Source organism: Filicampus tigris, chromosome 18 (assembly GCF_054856515.1).
Source record: "Filicampus tigris isolate MCC_2025a chromosome 18, RoL_Ftig_1.0, whole genome shotgun sequence".
In the NCBI taxonomy this organism is placed as follows: domain Eukaryota; kingdom Metazoa; phylum Chordata; class Actinopteri; order Syngnathiformes; family Syngnathidae; genus Filicampus; species Filicampus tigris.
Window position 1 is genome coordinate 12,030,987 of NC_141234.1, and position 22,211 is coordinate 12,053,197.

Here is a 22,211-nt window from a genome sequence, read left to right on the forward strand (position 1 = left end):
GCATAATAGCAGTCACCATAAATAAATGGAAAAATATACAGATATTCCATGTGATCGGTATCGGCCGATCTCACTCATGCATGATCGGTGTCGGTGTCATAAAACCTGATTGGAGTTACAAGTTGTCAGGTGTGAATACGGAGCAGGTGTATCACATGAGGTGTTATTGCTCTCACACTTCTGGTTACCGGAAGAACTATTTCATAAATACCACCGCGCTCTTAGCAGAGGCTGATGTCCAATGAAGACATACTGCTGGTGTGAACAGAAATAGTTGCTGGCAACAGCAAAAGAGTGAGTCACACTTCTTCTCTCAATAAGCTGAAGTCAGCTCAAAATGGAAGTGTTTATTTCCTGATAAGAGACAACTGTCGGTGATTCTGGAGGACTATTGAGTGCGGACATTTGCCAAGAATGGGCAATCTCATTTTGGATCAACAACAAATTGCATTGCGCCACCTGCATATGCCAGAATTTTGTCAAACTGATACATTAAATACATTTTCCACCCATGCCGCCAATGTGATGGACCGGTCCGTCCAGCCGCCTATGACGGACACCCATTTTGTAGGTGATAAACGATAAATGGGAAACTAAAAAAAAATAATAATAATAATTCACCATCTATCTAATCGGCTATTTTCAGTTAACTATTAATATTAATTCATAAAATAAATATCCTAAAAAATTATTTATTTATTATTTATAAGTTATTTCAAAAGGAATATTAGTACCATATTTTCCTGACTATAAGTCGTTTTTTTTTTTTTCATTTTGTACACTGCAAAAAGGCCATACAAAGAAGGGGGGTTTGTCAAAATACACAAGAGAGATAGGCCAGGTGTGCAATGCGGCTCTTGGAACAATTAACTTAAAATGGAAGTCAACCCAAGCATATTTCAGAGGTTCACAATTCAGAGGTCGTGGGTTCGATCCCGGCTCCGGCCTCCCTGTGTGGAGTTTGCATGTTCTCCCCGTGCCTGCGTGGGTCTTCACCGGGTACTCCGGTTTCCTCCCACATTCCAAAAACATGCATGGTAAATTGATTGGACTCTCTTAAATTGCCCGTAGGTGTGATTGTGAGTGCGGATGTTTGTCTCTGTGTGCCCTGCGATTGGCTGGCAACCAATTCAGGGTGTCCAACGCCTACTGCCGAAGACAGCTGGGATAGGCTCCAGCACGCCCGCGACCCTTGTGAGGATAAGATGTATGGATAATGGATGGATGGCCGGGGGGGGCGACTGATACTCTGAAGCGACTTATGTGTGAAATTATTAACACATTATATTGTATCACTTTAATTTTCAAGGTCAGCAAACAATACACCAAACAACCACAGGAGGGCTTTCTAAGGATGCATATAAACCTGCATTACTTATTGACTTTACAACCGGCAGAATAAGCTGTTGTGTATATCATTTCACATTTTATTGTAACCCACATAAAGAAACAAAGATGAATCCTATTAAAATGCATGAATGATTTCAACGGTTAAAATCTAATATTGTGTTAAATAAGTAATTAAAATAGTATGATAAAAAGACAATTTGACTGTCTATCAATCCATCTATACAAAATAGTGTATTGTTCCTTTAAAAGGCGCCGTGCCTGGCTGTGTATGGTCTTGCATCATCATCAGCCAGCCATACACACACACACACCCACACACCCCCGCACACACACACACACACACACACACACACACACACACGCACACACGCACACACGCACACACGAGAGCGGAGGAGAGAACAGATAATTACGATGGAATACAAAAATACTTTTGGAGACTTGGAAACATTCTACATGGTCGGCGATAAATAAAAGACTTATTTAATCGATCTACGACCGTTTTGCTGATTTTAAAGTTATCTTTCCGTAACTTGTAATTCTACATGTGTGGATGTTAGCTAAATGTTACCATCTCGGTGGTCGGTGGAAATGATGTGTACTAAGCGCACAATTGTATTAATTTGATTTATATGGACACATTTATCTGCGTTACGCGACAGAGAAAACTTGGATTCCGAGGGGGGGAGGGGGGGGGGGGGGGTTGGGTGCGACTTATACTCCAGTGCGACATATATGTTTTTTTTGTTGTGCATTTTATGGCTGGTGCAACTTGTACTCCGGAGCGACGTATAGTCCGGAAAATACGGTAACACAAAATGCTTGCAACATCTCAATGTTATTAAAAGTAAAGACTATTTGCAATTGTGAAATTTTAGTAAGAAATGTGAAGCCGACGCGCATGATTTGCCTTTGAAGGCCACATAAAATGGCCCCCGCGCCTTGAGTTTGACACCAGTGCCATATAAAATAGTAATCATGGGCTGAATTCACCCTGTGAGACATTTTGAGAATTGTTTCTATGAGAAAGAATATAAGATTGTGAAGCTGAGTCAGTTTTGAGCCTTCTGTTGAATAATTGTATTTCACAGCAGTAGAATTGTATTCAAAGTTCAAAGAAAGCTATCAAAATAGTCTGTGAATCTAAATATACATTGCATTTGATGATTCTGCATTAAGTCCAAGATTTTACTCAAGTAAATATCTGTTGTGTGAAAAAACACATTTAGAATATGACATTGGTGCTCCGTCAAGCAGCACTACAAACAAAGCAACGATGCACTTGCGGAAATAATAAATAACTGCAATGAAAACATATCAAGTCATGCTTTACAATGGCACAATATGTTCATTTCACTTGTTATGTTAGAGGCAGTCAACTGTATGAACGAGGCCAAGGGTGACAACACATTGAAATTCCACACAGATGAGGACGACGATATTCTTGGAAAGTTGGAACATGTTCACCTGCGGGCCAGTCTGAGGATGAACAAATATTTTGTGCAAGCAAAAACGAGAGGAAAGGAACAGTGAATGTATTTTCAAAAGGTGTGTATATATGTACGGTAGTATGTTCTGGTAACAACAGCCATCTTGCTGTTACTTCCATCCCAGCCCATTATGTGGTGTATTAATAACCTTCTCTATTTAGAGAAATACTGAGAGGCAATGAGCAACTTGATCAGTCCGATCCACATAAAGACATTACAGTACACTATGCACTGTACATCTGTCTCCAACTTGCCGCAGGGCTTTTACTTCAGCCTGCCATCTGGCGGCATAAAAGGGAATAGAAGCTCTTCCAAAAGTATGAGCTTTACCTTTATAGAACACTTTTAACGTTTTATTTTTCCTCTCATATTCCAATGAACAGCTAACGTCACAACAAACCGTCCATCAGTTTCTGTTTTGTTGTTCAAACAACAGTTCTCACAGCAGCAGTTTTGACATTAAAACATGATCATAATTACTATATTATTTCTACCCTTGACGTCACTGTGGCATAAATAGAACCATCTACCATAGTTGGGCATTTTACTAAAAAAAATTGCGCGTCGGTTATTCATCATCATCTGCAGCGTGGGTACGCTTCCGTCGTCAATCATTCGCATTTTTTTTCGGGGGTAAAAAAAACAAAAAAAAACAGTACCCGCCAATAGGCCGGTCCGCCTCTGATTTTAAACGGGCTACCTTCAGCGATTCCGACCGTAAACTTCAAAAGCACCCTCACACCCCGCTGACCGATATTTGAACAGAAAAAGTGACTCACAGTGATTATCTGCGCTGTGGCAGCATGTTCACAGCCTGGTCCTTCACTCAAATCTGTCCCCCAAGCAACAACAACAACTCAATATTGTTTCTCACCGCGCTCGCCTCCTCGCTGCGAAAAATAGACTAAAAACGGACTGCACGCGAAAGACAAATTAAATATATGAGCTTCCGACTATGCTTAGTCTGTCTTTTAAATGTTTTACCCGTCGTTCGTCAGCAAAAGGGGCGTCCGTCACATAGACGGAATGCCCAGCTCTGCCATCTACCACCTAAAATCATAATGGCTACACACTACTGTTCAGGAGTATTACGGACGCTTTCAGAAATGATCCTAAATTAACTTCTTTTGACATTTAAATGTATTTTTAGTTTTAAAATTGTATTAATCATATTTCTTCATATTGAAACTTTTCCCCACGGCTTGTTTCCCCATAACAATGCGACTTGAGACTTGTAACTTTGCAATTTTTTTTTATTGCAACTTTACAGATTTTTCGCCATAACATTGCAGCTTGTCTCATGATACCATTCTATCATTATAGTGTATTAACATTACAGAATTGTTTCCCCTCGTTACCTTTTTCCACCGGAAAGTTACGTAATATTAATTTATAAACTCTCTAATACTTAGTGAAAACAATGTTTTGGTTAACAGTTTGGTCTTGTAGGAGGTCTTTGCTTTACTGATCATTCGAGCATTCCTAAAACAACAACTCTCATGACTCAAGACCTAGTTCAGTGAATATGAGTGAAAGTGTAATGAAACAAAAGTTTGTGCCAATAGGACTTTTAAGTCACACTTGGAAGCAAATTGTTTCAACCTTTATTAAACATAGCTTGCAAGATAAATATTACAAAGTTATTTCCTCCAAAATTAGCTTATTTTTTCAATCAATGCATAATTGTCAATCAACTGGCAGTATTCAAACAGCATTATTTTCATTGACTTTTTTTTTTTTTGAAGACCGTTAAATATCAAGTATGTGCAAAAGGTCAGGATTGATGTAAGCAAACAAACAACAACCAAAAAAAAGGACGTACATTAGCCTCTGCTTCGTTTCATCGTTTGTGTCTGCCTCCCCAGATATTTTGCAGCAATACAAACATGATGCAAATGCTTGGAAGTGCATTAAAAATGACTTTGCAACCAAATATTTCCCTGCACCAGCATTGAAAGCCAATCGCCGGTGTTGGCGGTAAAAGTGAATGTGGCTTTTAAACTCGAGTCATGGATGAAAGCACAGACGGGTTCTGGTGGGATTAGCTTTTAGCAGAGACTCCATGCATGGTTGACTATCATGCAAACTTCTGTATGCAAGTGAATACAATTTCTTACCTTCTAAAAACAGCTGGGTGAAAAGTAATCCAAAACGGGTAAAAAAAAGATGCCAGGTTATTTTTTACCCAACTGTTCATTCTAAAAACAAATTGGGTCAAAAATAACCCAAATTGGGTCAAAGAGCAATCAACCCAACTTTTTGGGGTTATTTATTAAACTCAAGTTGGGCCCAAAAAAAATAACCCACAAAACAACCCCAAATTAACCCAGCTTTTTCAGTTAAATAAAGACCCCAAAAGTTGCAGCAGTCCATTTTTGACCCAACTGTTTTCAGAGGGTAAGTAAGCTTCAGCAGCAGTATTTAAAACCAGCAGGTTCATATTAGAGTGCTTTGGCACATTTACTACAAATCTTGACACATTTTTGCCCTTTTAAGGAAATTTGCTTGCTGTTTTGTGTTTTATTGAAGGGATAAAAACAGACAGCAAAATTAAAATACCTTGTGTTTTCTTATGTTCTCTATCACAATAAATGGTGTCCTAAAGCACTTAGAATTGGTGTGCATCTTTTTAGACAGCAAATTGCTTTATAGAAGACATACAGTAAAATAGTACCAATTTCAATGTTATTGCATCAGGTTCGGCAATTCTGTAAAAGCAACATTTGCATTAAAATCAAATTCGTAAATACGTTTGCCTGAATACACGGACATGCAGGAGTGCTCAAATATAAACACAAATTGCCGTAAAGAGCCCAAAACGCACCATTCGTGTCTTGAAATGACCCGTTAGTGCTGTACGAATGTGTCTTACAAAAACACTTTTATCCAGAGCAAGTTAACAAGCAATTTACTATGAAACAAAATGACTTCAAGTATTGCCACCCAAGCAGAAAAAAAACAGAACAGCGTGCACTTTCCTGCTAACTGGAGTTAAAAAAAAAAAAAAAAAAAAAAAAAAAAGACTCAAATGCAACCAGGGAGTCCATTTTAAGAAGCAGAGGAAAAAAAATGGGAGGAAAAAAAAAAAAAGAATCCCAAACATTTTGCACATTTGTTACACAATAATACACAGTGATCACAAAACGAAATGACAAGCTTCACAATATTCATGGCTTTTTGTTTGCTTTTCTACACAATATACAACCATTTAATTTTTTTTTCAGTACAAGGGAGGAAAATGCTTATGTACAATAAGTCATTATTACTTCAAACCTAGCAAATATCGTGTCATTTATCTCATAGTCAATACATTTGCTTTTTTTTTTTTTAAACTGCAATAGAAATTAAAGATAACTCAGAAGAGGAATTCAGTCGGCAGAAATAAAAAGAAGACTTTGAGGGAAGAAAATGACATTCAAAATAATCTGCAGTCAAGATACAAAGGTGTGGATGCGAACAGAGAAAGACAGAGAGAGAGAGAGAGAGAGAGAGAGAGAGACAGACAGAGAGACAGAGAGACAGAGAGAGAGAGAGAGAGAGAGAGAGAGAGAGAGAGAGAGAGACAGGAGCCTTTTTTCAGTATTAACTTTAGCTTGGCAGCAAAATGATGCATGACATTAATTTTAAAATGAAATGGCGAGCAGTATTAAAAATACACCCCGACATTAAAAACAAACCAAAAAAAAAAAAAAAAAATCATGAAAATATATCTAGAAAACTGTTTGGATAAAGAGAATTTTTTATTTATTTTCTTTGACAAAATTAAAATGGATTTTGTCCAAGCTTTTCTTTTAGGTAGTTTCAGAGTCTTGGCCTAAGACTTTCCTCTCGCTCAAATGCTGTGACCCAGTCACGGCCTGGATTGTTCAAGCATCATCTTCGTCATTATCATTATCATCACCATCATCATCATCATTACCCTCCCTCGCGTTACAATTTGACTGGAGAAACACTCACAAAGCTACTGGCAGCCATAATGATGCATGTAGAATGATGTACACGTGCAGAAGATAGGGATGGGCATACTGCCGGATTAAGCAACTAATCAAGAATTATGTAGATTAATCATCACATCTTGAAGCAATGGCTGAAAAATGGAGTGGACTACTTGGGTGCAACCAACAAGGGCACTGTTGATTAGGTCTCAACATTTTTGTGGTCTGAAGAAGAAAATTACGGTTAAGAGCGCCTAAACAATTGTTAAAATGATAAATGAAATAAAAATAGAAAAAAAAATCCTCTATATTTTCTGCAATTAAAAAAAAAAAAAAAATGGAGTTGTAATTTTCCGAATGAGGAAAAAAGACATTTAATCAAATGCCCATCCCTTGTAGTGAAAGTGGATTTATCTCTACATCGTTGAGTCTAAATATGACCGAGGCTGAGACGGCTAAACAGGCTTTGCACTAAAACTCACTTTGTTGGCTCAACACAAACATTCTAAGTTTGCCCAACATTTACTTCATTATTTTTGTGTTCACCAAACAAAATCCAAATGCACAGAACAGGCTGAAATTTAAAATAAGTAAAGTCGATGAATGGGTAAAGAGGTGAGCTTGGTTGTTAGCTTAGCTTCAACCATTTTCACCAGCTGGATGTGAGCTGCGCTCATATAAAAGTTAGCTGCATGATTGTGGGCCGCTGCATACACTTGTTAAAAACTAGGTGCTGTGGCTTATAGTCTTCCAATTTAGCTTCAACAATAATAATACATTTGTTCTTGAGAACAACAGTTTGAAAGTATTGTTTACTATTACAATAAGTTAGCTTAAACCACTAGCATGCGGCTATGAGTTGCTAGCTGAAATAAAAGTTGACATACACTCAACAAAACTATCTGGTGAGGCTGCTTATAGGCTTCTAATTTAGCTTCAACAATAATAAATTAGTTCTTTAGAACAATGGTTTGAACGTTTTAGCTTAGCTTAGTACTCGGCTTCGAGCTGCTAGTTAATATAAAAGGTGGCTACGTGACTTTGGAGTGCAGCATGTCAAACCTAAGTGCTGTGGGTTATAGTCTTTCAATTTTGCTTTAAAAAGTATAATTGACTTCTCCTTGAAAGTATCGTTATACTATTTGGCTTGGCTAAATCAACTGAGTTGCAAACTCAAATGAAAGGTGCCTTTGTGACGGTGGCGCGCTGCAATCACTGAAAAAACATGCTGTTGCTTTAAGCCTTCCAATTTAGCTTCAATAGTTCTTTATAACAATCATTTTAATGTATTGTTTTCCTATTTAGCTTAGCTAAATCTGCTAGCACTCAGCAATGAGTGGCTAGCTTAAACAAAACGTGCATAAACGTATGAAAACAAAGTGCTCTGAGTTATTTTTTCCAATTTAGATTAAACAAGAAATATTGAGCTTTTTATAACAATGGTCTGAAAGTATTCTTTTACAGTTTAGCTTAGCTTAAACCAGTAGCATTCAGAGTGGAGTCGCTGGCTCAAATGAAAGGCGGCTATGTGACTGAGACGCTGCCTACACTCATCAAGCTAAGTGCTGTAGATTATATTATATTAGTTTAGTTAGGTCATAAAGATTTTAAAGAAGTATTGTTTTACTATTTAGCTACCAGCACATGGTTGACACATGGCCTATTAAAGAATTAAAGCGAAAGGATGCAAACAATCATTGACATACCAGCTCGCACATACCAATCTTGCCCAGTATGTATGTTTAAGTGCGGTTGTTAAGCTCACCTTTAAAGATGAGTCATGACAGCACAGTCTGTGAACATCACAAAAGAATCCCAACAAACACTTAAGGGTGCGTTCGCACCAGACAGGTTTAGTTGGGTTAAAATAAACTCTGGTATGCTAACTCCTAACAGTGTGGTTTGTTTAATCGAGTTTGAATGGGAAGTGCACCAAACAAAGCCACTTGATGGACAAAATGCATTTAGGTTCGCTTACAAAAAAAAAAAAGCTGGTGCAATATGGGTCGGTCCTGAATTGGGAACGCAACACAGGCGAAAGAAACGGAAATAACAATGACAGTTTAAAGCATGGGCAAGCCACAAAACTGTTACGGGTTTGGTAGAGGAGTCGGAACTGTCGTGCGTGCGCAACAAAGGGACTCTTGGTGCTTTTACTGTACATCCATCCACTTTCTATACAGCTCGTCACAATATTGTTTTGGAGTTTCAAATTTTGTTCAACTGGGTCACCACTTTATTTGCACACTTTCCTGGGTAACTTTTGGTCTGATGAGAACAATGCCAGTGTGAATGCTAAATGCGTACACAAAATAATGGAGGACATCCAGCATTTTGTGTTCTCTCTTCTTGTGTTCCATTTCCCACAAAAGCCCCCCCATTCTTAACGACTGCTGCTTTAAGGTACCATACCAATGTCAATGCTAAGTTACCAAAAAGTGCTGTGGTACAGATGTTACATTGGTACTCCCAAAAACCTCTGGGAAAACAAAAATGTGCGTACCGTTCATAATCGAGGTATACTGCTTGATGGAAACGAGGCCACTCACCCCCCCTTTTCCCAGAAGCAAGGTTAGCTAGTCAGCCAAGCCACTCTCACTTGTGCCTTTACAAGTTCAGCATTGTCTCAAACAAACCCGTGTTCTTTTCTCAGTAAAACAAAAAACATGTTCTTTTCGCCACCTACACTGGCCCTTTTCTGGTTGGATTTTTTTCTAATAAACTCTTGCCTAATATAATCAATTGGAATCCACACGTCTTGGTCAAACATTAGCATTCTTCATAAACTGGATACCAAACTCTTCGACCTCTCGCTTGTTTCCACTGAAATGCTGTGGCGCCTTAGCGAGAACTGCCTCATTCCCCTGATACTGAACCAATTCTTCCACCTCCTTCAAAAATTGTATTCCAGGAATAATACTGCACTTTTTCCGAACACTGATTGTAATGCTACGGTACACGCGCTTCTAGCTACTCCTTTTAGAGAGCGGTTAGCACACGTTATGTTCATAATATCCCGACATGAAAGTAGGCAAGTAACCAACTACGCGCTTAACGCATTCTAAGAAAATTTTGTATTATGGTACTGTTGGCTTGAAAGGATCGTAAAAAAACTAACAAATGTTAAGGTGGGAAGAGTTTAAGTAGTGGACACACCTAGCATGTACGACTGGGGGAAACACCTCTGTTAGCTGCGCCAACTGGTCCTGCCTTCAATAAACTAATTTTCTAGCTACATCACATGGTCCTACCCTCTTACGCAATGATGCCAGGTGGTTACATATTTTCAAAGAAATGTTATGGTTTCAAGGCCCCGCAAATTTGAACATCGTCGGCAATATCGGATAACTAAAATGCAAACCACATTTGAAAGTGATATTCACTCTCTCTCTTTGTACTGCTATTTTGAAATATTTTAGAGCACAGAATCTCGGAATAAGGGCGACTGTAAGGAAAAAAATAAAACAAGAAAAAAACATCTTTGAATTGGGACAGCCTTTGCGCGTTGTCGATTAAGCAGGACCACATCGCAATAAGCTCCAATTCACATTTTGATACTTGGAATGCAGCTTCTGAAAAACATAGCTGCTGATTTTGGGAGAGAGATTTTGATCTCATGATATCCCCCTGACTGCCCGTTTAAAAACGTGGAGGGGGGAAAACGGCAATGAATTAATTAGCTGCTAGGTTGCTTAGGCTCGCTGGGTACGCTACAAGCTCAGCTGCATCTCAATGGCATGGAAGAGTATGGAGATGGATTTGAACATGGAAAAATGAATAGGAAAGCTAACAGATAAAGGAAATTAAACTTCTGCTTGGTGATTTGTTCCTGACATGATCCCGCTAATGGAACCTGGCCAGTTATGCTCCCATCCCACTTTTCCCACCTACGAACGGCTCAAGATGGCAATACTCGCAATTGGTGCAATTTCATCAAGAAGTAATTTGAGGTTTCCAGTACCTCAGCAATCGGGGATCCAAGCGCGCCAAAGCGATACTGTTAGCGATACTAAAATGGCCGCTTGAAACTGAGGCAAATAGCGCAAAGCACAGCTAAATCGGGTTTTGTGGATTCTTACCTGATCAGATTTCTTATCAATTCTCATTCCGGATATACTTTGGTCTAAAGAGTGTAAATTTAGGCTTGGGTGGACAAATTCCGGGCGAGTGTACTCATGCCTTAGCCTAAAGTAGCTTCCTCGTAGGCTGTGTCGAACAACAGCGAGCAGCAGACATGCAACTTGAGGTCCAACATTCCAAGAGCAACACCGCCAAAGAACATTAGAAGTAAACCATAAAACCTGTGACTCTCTGATAGGCCCCAAGCCAGCTTCCAGACCTTAAGAGACTCTTAATTGTAACATTCTTTTCCTCTTTTTTTTCTTTTTTTTTGTAAAAAAAAAAAAACATGTTTTTTTTCTTTTTTTTTTTCCAATTGGAAATATGCAAAGTGCTCCTCTGGAGTGAGGCAACTTGTGCGCACGACATGCACACAATGATTGATCCATGTCTCTCCCATAAAAGATATAATCCACATCCTTTGTTTTCTCCCTCTGATGCTAGGTATCTATACATAATCCTTACAGATATTTTTTTTTTTTTGTTTTTTTTTTTTTTTAGCTTTGTTGATTATTATCGTCTCCCGAAGGCAAATACCTCTCAGGTCCGCCAACGTTTCAAGAGGAGACGCCGCAAAAAAGAAAAAAAAAAAGTGTGTGTCTGGGGGCGGGTATTGGGGCAGGGAAGGTTTTGGGGGTGGCGGAGGCTAAGAATCAGAAATTATAATCCCAAACATAACAACTAAAAACCAGAATTCAAGGTTTGTAAGTACAGAATCTGGTTTGGGTGCACAAAATGTGCTTCCACCTTCAAGAGTGGAGTCCTTTTCACATTGAAAGAACATGTGATGTGAAAGACGAGCTGCTGGGTAGAAAGAGTCCAGTCTGTGCATAACCAAAGGTAGTTAAGGGTGTTTGGGGTTGAGAGGATGGAAGCAGGAGGGTCGTCACATCCGCTTTGTTAAAGCCTCCTTCAGAATCCTGGATGTGTTGTTGGTGATGTCTTGTGGTAGAGTTGCAAAGATCCCAAACCTGACCGCTCTCTCCTCCTCTGGAGTGTGCATTGTTCTGCCGGAGTTGCGTCGCTCAGTCCTGATGCGTACAACCGCTGTCCCGTGTACATCCAACATGTAAGAGGGGATATCCGGAGTAGGAGACAGCCGCCGTCCTTGGAAATGAGCAAAGCGGTGACGCTTGATGTGGGGGGGGAGGGGGGTAGTGGGGGCGAAAGAGGAGTGGCCGACAAAGGAAAATGTTTGATCGCATAGGGATTCTTTTCCCGAGATGCCGGCAACACTTTCTGTCAGCCGTTTCCCGTTCATTAGCATTAATAGTGGAGGGGATTTAATACTTGGGGATGCCCTTAACTGTGTCACTTTGATGAGATGATGACAACGCGGATGCTCTGTCCTCAGTGTCATGTGCCCCTAAGCAGAGCCGTATCGAACGCAATATTATTGTCCGGACCACGATTCTCCATTTTGAAACTTCCAGATAGCATTTCCTACGAAGCTTGAAAGTTGCATAGTAGCCAGAATGCACCCTGTTGATCTTCTGTTACTAGCAATACTTCAATCTAAGCCTTATATATGAGAGGCGCAATTAAAAAAAAAAAGAAAGAAAGAAAAAAAACAAAACCCTATATGATTAAAAAGTCTAACGTGACCCTACAATGATTCAACCGTCATTTCCTTATGTGATGGAATGACAGCGGAGGAACATAAAATGATACTTAAAAAGGATAAGTAATAGTAACCGAGGCTAAAAAAGGTAATTGCATTTCAAATAGTGCGATAATGGGAATTACAATTACGAATGTTGATTCAATTTGAGATGCGTTGCCATTTGGGTGGGTTTCGAATGGGTCATTTGAAGGTAGGCACATGGACAGGCACTGCATGCGATGGGGGTGGGGGGGATATTGGCCGATGGTGGAGTGCTTCGATGTGGGCTCGGACAATAGGGCCCAGGGCGGGGGTGTCTTCGGGTGGGCCGTTCAGGACTCATTTCTGTCCGGTGATGGACTGCGATATGGATCGGGGTGGGATCATGTCCAACAGGTACTCTCTCTGCCGGTCCGCTAAGCTGGAGCTCTTATGGGCGCCGACGGCCGCTGGGTTCAGATAGGCGATATTTAACCCTGCGGGGAGGAGACAATAATCAGGTACAAAATACAGAATCCAACAAAAACTGATTTGCTAGCTAAAAGCCGATCAGAGGGACCAAATGTCACGACTGGCGACGCCGATTCAAAATGCGTAAAGGCCCAACAGACGTTACGGCGGTGGTCGCTACACCAATCAGACGGCGCAATCAGACTTCACGACGCTTCACGACCTCCGACGTTGGATTGGGGTATCCGGGCCTTAACATGTCCAGGAAAACTACTCCACTTAAAGCGGAAGTCAACATAAACATTTTTTTTCCAAGAATATGTTCTATGCAAGCCCACTAGTTGAAACAGGGCATTCTGATAAATATTGCGTTTGAGGATTAAGTGTTAATCCACTCGTTTTTAGCCATCTCTGGGGACGGCCATTTTGTCTTCTGTCGACTGAAAATGACATCACAACTGCGAACAAAGACCAATCACGGCTCAGATTCAGAAAACGGGTCAGCCGTGATTGGTCGTTGTGAGCAGTTGTGATGTCATTTTCTGTCGACAGAAGACAAAATGGCCGCCCCCAGAGATGGCTAAAAACGAGTGCATTTTGCTGCTTAATTTATATTCCACAAACGCAAAATTAATCAGAATGAGGTGTTTCAACTAGTGGGCCTGCTGGGTACACGAACTTGAAAAAAAATGTGTTTGGGTTGACTTCCGCTTTAAGCCACGACAAAGCACTTGACTCTGCATATCTTGCACGGCCTCATAAAAATGTTATAAAAAGTCTCCACACAAGGCCAAGTTTTTGACATCTAAAAAAAAAAAAAAAAAAGAAAATAAGAGACCAAGATAAGTCAATTGAAAACCTTTTCTACCATTAATGTGACATATAACTTGTATAACTCAATTAAAAATCACTGAAAGCTTTTCTAGAGCGAAAGTAAAAATAAACTATTGAGATAATTTAGTAAAATCCAAGGACAAGCGGTATATGGTCCTTAAGCGATAATGGATGGATGGATAGTAAAATCCACCCGTTTTTGTCCATCTCAGGGGGCGGCCATTTTGCCACTTTCTGTTCACTGAAAATGACATGGCTCAGATAACGACCAATCATGGTTCGGCTTCAGCAAACAGGTGAGCCGCGATTGGTCGTTACCTGAGCCCTGAGCAATTGCGATATCATTTTCAGTTGACAGAAGTGACAAAATGACTTCTCCAACCTCACTAGAAACTATTTTTGAAACGAAGCGACTAGCGCCCTTCCCTGCTCAGAAACAGTCAGATGAGTGGACCCATTCTCACATTGTTTTCTGGATGACAAGAACGGAGGCGGAAGGAAATCAAAGAGAAAGTCAATCGCGCTCAACATTTCTAAGGACATGCCCATTCACACAATGACAAAGCAGTGATTTATTGACCAACTATTTTGGTAAGGTCGCCTAGCCTCACCTGTAAAACGGGATGTGACAAAATGGCCGCCTCCTGAGATGGATAAAAACAGGTGGATTTTGCTGCTAAATTCATATTCCACAAACACATTTGTAATCACAATGCTGTGTTTCAACTAGTGGCCCTGCATAGAACATATTCTTGAAAAAAATATTTGGTTGACTTCCATTTTAAGCAGTAAAATACACCCATTTTTGCCCATCTCAGGGGGCGGCCATTTTGTCACTTATGTCCACTGAAAATGGCATCAAAGTTGCTCAGGGCTCTGGTAACGACAAATCATGGCTCAGCTTCAGCAAACAGGTGAACCGCGATTGGTCGTTACCTGACCAACTGTGATGTCATTTTCAGTTGACAGAAAGTGACAAAATGGTTGCCCCGTGAGATGGATTTTAAAAAAATGGATTTTGCTGCTTAACTCATATTACACAAACGCAATTGTAATCAGAATGCATTTTTGTCTTGACTTCTCCTTTACGGATTGTTTGCGTGTATGTTTTGACAAAAGTGATATACTGTATATCCAATTACTTCCAAAAAGCGACAAAGGTACCTGGGATGTTATAAATCTGGCGACGGCTATCATGCTGCAGTCTGCTGCTGCTACTGCTGCCGCCTCCACCGCTGCCACAGTGCTTTGCACCGCTCATCCCCATGAGGCTGCTGGCCACCGACAGCTGAGAGGCCTGGGCGAAGTTAGACAGGACACCTCGCGCAGAATTGGACAGACCTCTCTGCATAGAAGCCTGAGGTTGAGGAGCCTGCGTAGGAAAACAAGTGCTTGGTTTCAATATGACCACAAGACAGTGGCATAAAATACCTCAGGTGAGTTTAAAGTGGACTAACACGCCTGCTCGGTTGTAGGGATAGACCGATTATCCGCACCGATATTTGGCTTTTCGACGAATATCGGCATCGGCCTTTTTTCTGCTGACCGATAATAAATCAATTTAAAACTGTGGAAATCAAAACAAATATACGTGAAAGTTTTAACATTTCTCATTTTGAGACGTTCATTTACTGTCGAAAACTACATGGAGCTATTGTTTAAGTTTTCCTTTATCCTTTTTAAGACGTGCTGACAATCCTGGGTGCTCCCTGAACTTTTTGTTAGAATTTTATAACAGAGATGTATATGTAATAATTAAAACTAATAATCGGTATCGGCCTATCTCTACTCAGTTGTGCCAGGCTTCATAATATAAAACTTAACTTGTCCAAGTGAGTTTAAATGGCAACACAGCGCCTGCTTTGCTGTACGAGGCGTCATCATAAACTTGCTCAGGTGAGTACAAACCAGAGTAGGCCGCCTGCTTCATTGCCCCAGGCTTTACTATGACAAACACTATCGTATTATACCACTTTGACTTGCTCAGGTGAGTTTGAGCCAGATTAAACCATCTGCGCCGTAGTCCCATGACTAACGATATTGCAACATGAGACAAAACTTGCTCAGGTGAGTATAAACCGGAACAAACCACCTGATCCATTGCCACAGACGGATGGTTTTACTAGCAAATCTCGTTCTGCGTGTTCTCTTTCACATGCACGGACGATAAGATGAAAGGCATTCTTTTGAAGAGGGAAGTTGCGGTTCTGAGCAGCTAAAAATGTCTCACTAAGCAGTCCAATGGATCTAAAAAAAAACCCCAGTCAAATATTTGAAATGCTTTGTCTTCAGACAGGCCATGATGCGCATTTACTGTCAGGTTAGCATTTGCAATAGTAACGAAACAATTGACACGCTGTAATTGAGCTCAAATGGTGCACGTTTCGTGGCCGCGTACCTGGCGCAGAGCATGATGTCGGATCAGGGAGTCAGTCTTGGAGGCGTTGGGGCCGCTGGGGGCCGAGCTGGGCGAGAGGGCCGCCTGTTGCAGCCTCTGTTCGATCTCCTGAAATGGGAAGCAGTCGTATGTCCAAAGAAGCGGTACAACAACATATTGCAACAAGTTTCCCTGTAATGAGGCAAAATGTTTCAACATCCGCTTTGATGCTGACCTGCTCCTGTTGGAGGGCCTTCACGAAGGCATTCTTCAGCCTGTTAGTGTGCTCTGCCTTGAGAGCCTTTTTCTGATTGGACATCATGCACTGCTCGCACAGGATTCGCCCACTCTTCTCCTGCTTCCAGTGGGGGGTAAAATCAGTTCTGCATTGGGCACAGAAGAAAGGCTCCATGCGGGAAAGCGTCCCTCGCAGTTTACCTGCGGATCAAAGCCGAAGAGAGTGTAAACGCTAACTTGCAGACTGATACCGATATCTGTCTCATTATTTCTCCACGTTCAACTGGTGGGTAATATTCATCTTGAAAGTTTACAAACAGACTTTTTTGCAGACATCCCATTAACGTGAACATTTTATGTGTTTTGTTTTTGTTGTTTTGTTTTGTGATGTTTTTCACAGGACAGCGACGATATACTGGCCATAACAAAATAATTACACTTTGTGACATTATGAAAAGCAAACCTATACAGGCGTTTAAGCACAAATTCCACACAGTCCCGCAGTAACTTTGCAAGGAGCGGCAATCGTTACGTTGGGTGACTCCACAGTATGCAAATGATGACATGCCCTTCGGTGCTCAGCGGAAGTGCCGTGTATGCTAGTGGGCTAATGTGGCTAACTGACGCCTGACAATAAGGACGAACAGCAAGGATATGAGCGCAAAACCTGTACTTAGTTTCCGTCATGAAACAAAGCGCTGAGAAGAACATCAATGAAGTAAGCAATAAAGGCGTAAGAAGGCAACTAATTTCTTTTTTTTAGCTGTACTGCTGCGACCACACTGGTCCGCAACAACGCCAGACAACTTATTTTATTATATACATTTTATATTAGATCCATTTGTAACATTAGACATGAAATATGTTGGAATGTAAGTGTGCTTTTTTTTTAACAACCGCTATGTACTGGTAAGTGCCTATAAATGTACAAAATGTTCGTAATTTTGTATAATACGCGGGGCAATGCGTATTAATCATGGGCAATCACGGTATTTCATATTTAGCGTCTTTATACTTCATTTAAGCCTTTGAGAAAATATTAATCTAATGATTTTTTTGGCATGCTATTTTTTGCAGTATAAAAACGAATGGACTTTTTAACAATTGACTGTCAATTCCTTATGGAAGGTTTAAACCTGATGTGCAAAAAAAACCATGCGCTGAGCATTAAAAATATTGAATATTAAAAAAAATAAAAAAATAAAGCAATATAGCCACCGTTAATGTAGAACTCTGCAATGACTGAAAATGCACACCCCAAAAAAAAAAAGGAAAAAAAAAAGAATGGGATCACCAGAAGATGATCTCAATTTTGTAATGGAATTGGCAGAAATTCTCTCCCAAAAACCTTTCACGTGGAAGAAACTCATCAAAAGTGAATGAGGGGATACACAAAAAATGCATTTCTCTAATAGGATTTATTATTATTATTAATATTTTTTTTTTTTGGGGGGTAGTTGGATTTGACATTCAAAGGGGAGTGCTAACTTTTCATATCCACTAAAGATTTCCGATGGAGGCGGAGCCTGCATGTGTCATGATGCCACAGTATTGTATTGATAACTGGTCAGCAATCCAGTGAGCATGTCCATGTTTCATCTTTGCGCTCTGCGCCATCACAATGATCCCCGAAAGCTTTTTTACAACCAGATTCGGGGATGCGGATGCTTACCCTGACTGTCGAGAACGCTCTGCACCACCTCCTCCAGGCCCACCATGTAGATGAACTCGCTGTTAGCGGCCGACGGCAGGAAGTGCAGGAGCGGGGCAGGGGGTTTGGGCGGGGGGATCTCCAGCAGCGTTTTCTCCAGCTGCTTCCTCAGGGCAAGCTTGGCAGCAGCCTGGCTGCTGGCTTGGTCCGCCATGGAATTCACCCCTCCGCTGGCAGAGCCGGACAGATTGGACGGGCTGACGGCCGAGGCTCCGCCCAGGCTGCCAGCCACCCCGCTGGCCCCTGCTGCTGCCGCTGCTTGCATGTGGGCAAGGTTCATGTACATGGCACTGGAGCTTGATCGCTGCGATGCTGCCACCTGCTGGCTGGCCTGTGTAGAACAAACACAAACATTTGCCTCAATGAGAAGCATTTTTGTGTCTTTGGGGCGTGTCAAAGCACAAATAATTTGCTGCTGTACTTAATTTTCGACAACTTTTTACTTGTACTCCCTACATGTGAAAACAGAGATTTGAACTTCATACTCGTTACTTTGACAAAATAGGCTTGTTATTTTGTAAACGGCGGATGGCAAGATGTAAATACAAAAGGTGAAGTCAACTGCATGGAGATTTTGATCGCTTGAGAGTTTGGGGATGTGAACGAAGGCGCTTAGAAAACAGATGCGGAGAAGCACGAGATTTCAAATCCGCGGGCTGATGCAAGAGAATTGTTCCATGTCGGCTCCAAGAATGTTTTGTGGCAAATGTGTTGCGTCAACCTAAAAACCACAAGCTTCTCGCCTCCAAAGTGTCAGCCTAATTTTTTTTGTAGTTATTAGTTCATTTATCTTATTTGCTTGTCTCTTTGCATTAGCAAAGCTATGATGTCATGTTGTTTTTTTATAGCATAAAAGCCTATACTAATCCTAGCTAGCTTTTTTTTCGTCTCAGTAAGAGCACAACAGAGATGTGATCAAAATCGGTGAAGTTATTAACAGCAACAAATCATTTTTACTTCCTTATTTTAGTACATTTCAGTCTGTACTTTTTTGAACGTTTGAAAAAAAATTAATATAAATAAATTCGTGGGATTGAATGGCTGGACTGTGAAAAGACGAGTAAATTTGTCAATGGCAGAAAATGAGTTAAGTAAAGCAATTCAATCACATCTACTTTTAGTCTTTTTTAAAAAAAAGTTTAATCTGTCCTGCTTAAGTACATAGCATCTGTGATTTTGACACATCTGCATGCAAATAAGAAAATGATCCGCAGAATACAATGCCTTGATAATTGCACTCATTTACCACACCTTGTTAGACAAAGCAAGCACTTGATTGTTGATATTCGTGCTGCCAAAGAACGAACCTGACTATCTGCTTGGTCTAGACAGTGAAAGTGATGAGATTTTACAGCTCAGTAGATTCATCACTTGCTTTAACAAGGCTGAGTAATTAAGGTTTCAAGGCCCATCCCAATTTATATTGTAATAGCCTGTAAAAAGTGACAGGGCATGACTCACTTCTGCAACCAAAAAATACTGCCAAAGAGAATAAGTCACATTTTACTTTTACATGAGCCGGAAAATGTTCAACTATTACACTTGTCATATTTTGACTTAAACTGAGATCTTTCTAGTCAAAAGGAAGCAATAAACAATCACGCGATACAACCATTAAATTCTAGTTCCACATTTTCAGGTAGCTACGTGTTTCCCATCTATTGTGGCCGTCCAGTCTTAGTCACTTGGATATGTTTGCATGAATTCAAGGAAAACCAAACTACTGCGTTTAATAGATACATGCAAAAAAAAAAAAACATATGCGGGGCAAAAAGACTCTGTTAGAAATGTTTGTTGACTATTATTCCTCTTTGTCGCAGAGACTTAACAGAGGCGATATTACGCTTGGAGAATTTGTTTCGGGTTAGCATTACCTGCTGATAGCTTACGGCGTTGCCCATGCTGGAGCGACCCATTCCAGGTTTGGAAAGCCGCTGCCCTTGCAATGTGGCAGGATTGGGGGCGATCACCCGCTGGGACATGAGCATGGGTGGCAGGTTGGCATTGGCTCCTGACCTGATGACTGTGTGACCCTACATAAAGGGGGAAAAAAAAAAAGGGTATATAGGACGTACTTTGACCGAGGGACACGACTACAGGGAAATGGTTTCAAACTTTGGGATCTTGTGTGCGCAATGCCTGCATGTGTCGACTCTAGCAAGGGACTAACTAACTAAAAAATATGAATCAGGATTATTTTGGTGATAATTGAAATCACTATTATGCAAACGATCATTTATTTTTTGGCACAAAACAAGACAATGTTTAAATGTAAAAAATATACAGACAAATAAATGTAAATAAGTTCCTTTTGGACCAAACAAAATTTGCAAGATTAGTTATTGTAATTTTATTATTATTATTTTTTTTTTAAAGATGCAAATGTATAAATTCAAGTTTGATTTCCTTGTGTAAACAAACATTGTTTGGTGCGTTGGATAGAAATGAATTTTAATAATCCTTTTTTACAATTACACCAATTTTGTAATCGTGGAGCGTAATAATAATAATAATTGAATTTCGATTCATTGCACAGCCATAACGTGTTTCCACTGTTGTTTAACATTTTGCACTCTAGCATCTCGTATCATGTGAAAGCAGCCTTGTGTTGGGATCTGTGAGTCAAAAACATGTAATTATTTAACTAATTGCTTGACTATGCCTCGGAACCACCGCGACACCTTTTTAAAATGTGTTTGGCACAAAACAAAAGGTGCATGTCATGCTGCCGATCTCCTTGCTCCTTATTTTTTGTTTGCCTTCAAAATGTGGATCATTATGATCGCTCAAGGGGAAAATTCAACTCACACGTTGCTGTAAATTGTTTTCATTCATGTGATGCGATACACAAAGAGGCCAGCAGAGGGAAGTCAGGGCTTGATGAATCGACTACCAAACCAGCAGTGCATCATAGTAGATACAAAATGAGCTGACAAGACAGCGCGCACACACACGCACACACACACTGAATATTTAATACAATCTCAACATGTAATGGAGGAGCAGGGCTACATATTACAAGAACAAAGGCTTCCAGCAGGAGATGGGCTCATTAGCTCTCTCACACGCATGCAACGCACACACCGAAATTCATTATGATCACAAGGTCGAAAGCAGATACACAATTGCATTTCTAACTGCTGTTATTATATAGGGCTGTACGTATTCACCGGTTGTACAGTACAGTCATGGAGAAAAACAGAAAGGCTAGTCTTGAAAGTTTTTTTTCCTCCTTTATGTGCATACTTGTGTTGTTGAGCGTGTATAATCCCGAGGCATCAAATTCACAGACTTTTTAAAAAATATTAAAACGTTCATCATGCGGAGCCGTTCCAAAAAGTCAAATATATCAAGGTAACAGCTCTAATTTCTGCAAAAACTAAATGTTTTGTGGTTTGTCTTTAAATTTAGGTTTGGAATGCAGGCATCACAATAATCTGTACATTACTAACTTGTGCAGTCCGTAGGTTCTGGGGCTCCGGGTTGTGCATGCCTGGCCGCACCGGAAGCTTCCCCAGTCCGGGGGAGCTGTGGATGGAAGGAGGCTGCCCAGAGGAGGCAGCATTCTGGACCACCGATACCTGCACATATACACAATGATGATATTATATCTATCTATACCTACGCTATATATCTCTCTATCTATATGTCTATATCTATACATCTATATGTCTATATATCAATATGTCTATATCTATCTATCTATATAAATTATACGTATTATATAAAAATATATCGATATATTTATATTATATAATATCTATCCATCTATTTATCTACAAACACATCAATATATCTTTATATTAGGGCATGCTCGATTATGAAAACATTAATCATGATTATTTTGGTAATAACTGAAATCATGATTATTGAAACTATCATTTATATTCTGGTACAAAACAAGAAAATGTTTAAACATAAAAAATATAAAGACAAATAAATGTAAATAAGTTCATTTTGGACCAAACAAAATTTGCAAGATTAGTTATTGTAATTTTTTTAATTATTTTTTTTTTTTTTTTTAAGGTGCAAATGTATAACTTCAAGAATGATTTCCTTCTGTGAACAAACATAGTTCGTTGGATATAAATGAATATTAATAATT

At 40.0% G+C, this 22,211-nt stretch overlaps 1 protein-coding gene across 1 annotated transcript in view; it reads right to left on the reverse strand.

The window, feature by feature from the left end:
* Nucleotides 1–4,421: 4,421 nt before the first annotated feature.
* Nucleotides 4,422–22,211, reverse strand: part of gatad2b (GATA zinc finger domain containing 2B) — a 57,378-nt gene continuing 39,588 nt past the window's right edge. Inside the window, exons 5-11 of the mRNA XM_086014773.1 lie at nucleotides 21,559–21,687; nucleotides 19,981–20,139; nucleotides 18,068–18,437; nucleotides 16,394–16,596; nucleotides 16,180–16,287; nucleotides 14,946–15,153; nucleotides 4,422–12,973 (exon numbers count right to left, since the gene is read on the reverse strand). Of these exons, the coding sequence (XP_085870899.1) occupies nucleotides 12,837–12,973; nucleotides 14,946–15,153; nucleotides 16,180–16,287; nucleotides 16,394–16,596; nucleotides 18,068–18,437; nucleotides 19,981–20,139; nucleotides 21,559–21,687 (1,314 nt within the window). The 3' untranslated portion in view covers nucleotides 4,422–12,836. The remainder of the gene's footprint in view (nucleotides 12,974–14,945; nucleotides 15,154–16,179; nucleotides 16,288–16,393; nucleotides 16,597–18,067; nucleotides 18,438–19,980; nucleotides 20,140–21,558; nucleotides 21,688–22,211) is intronic.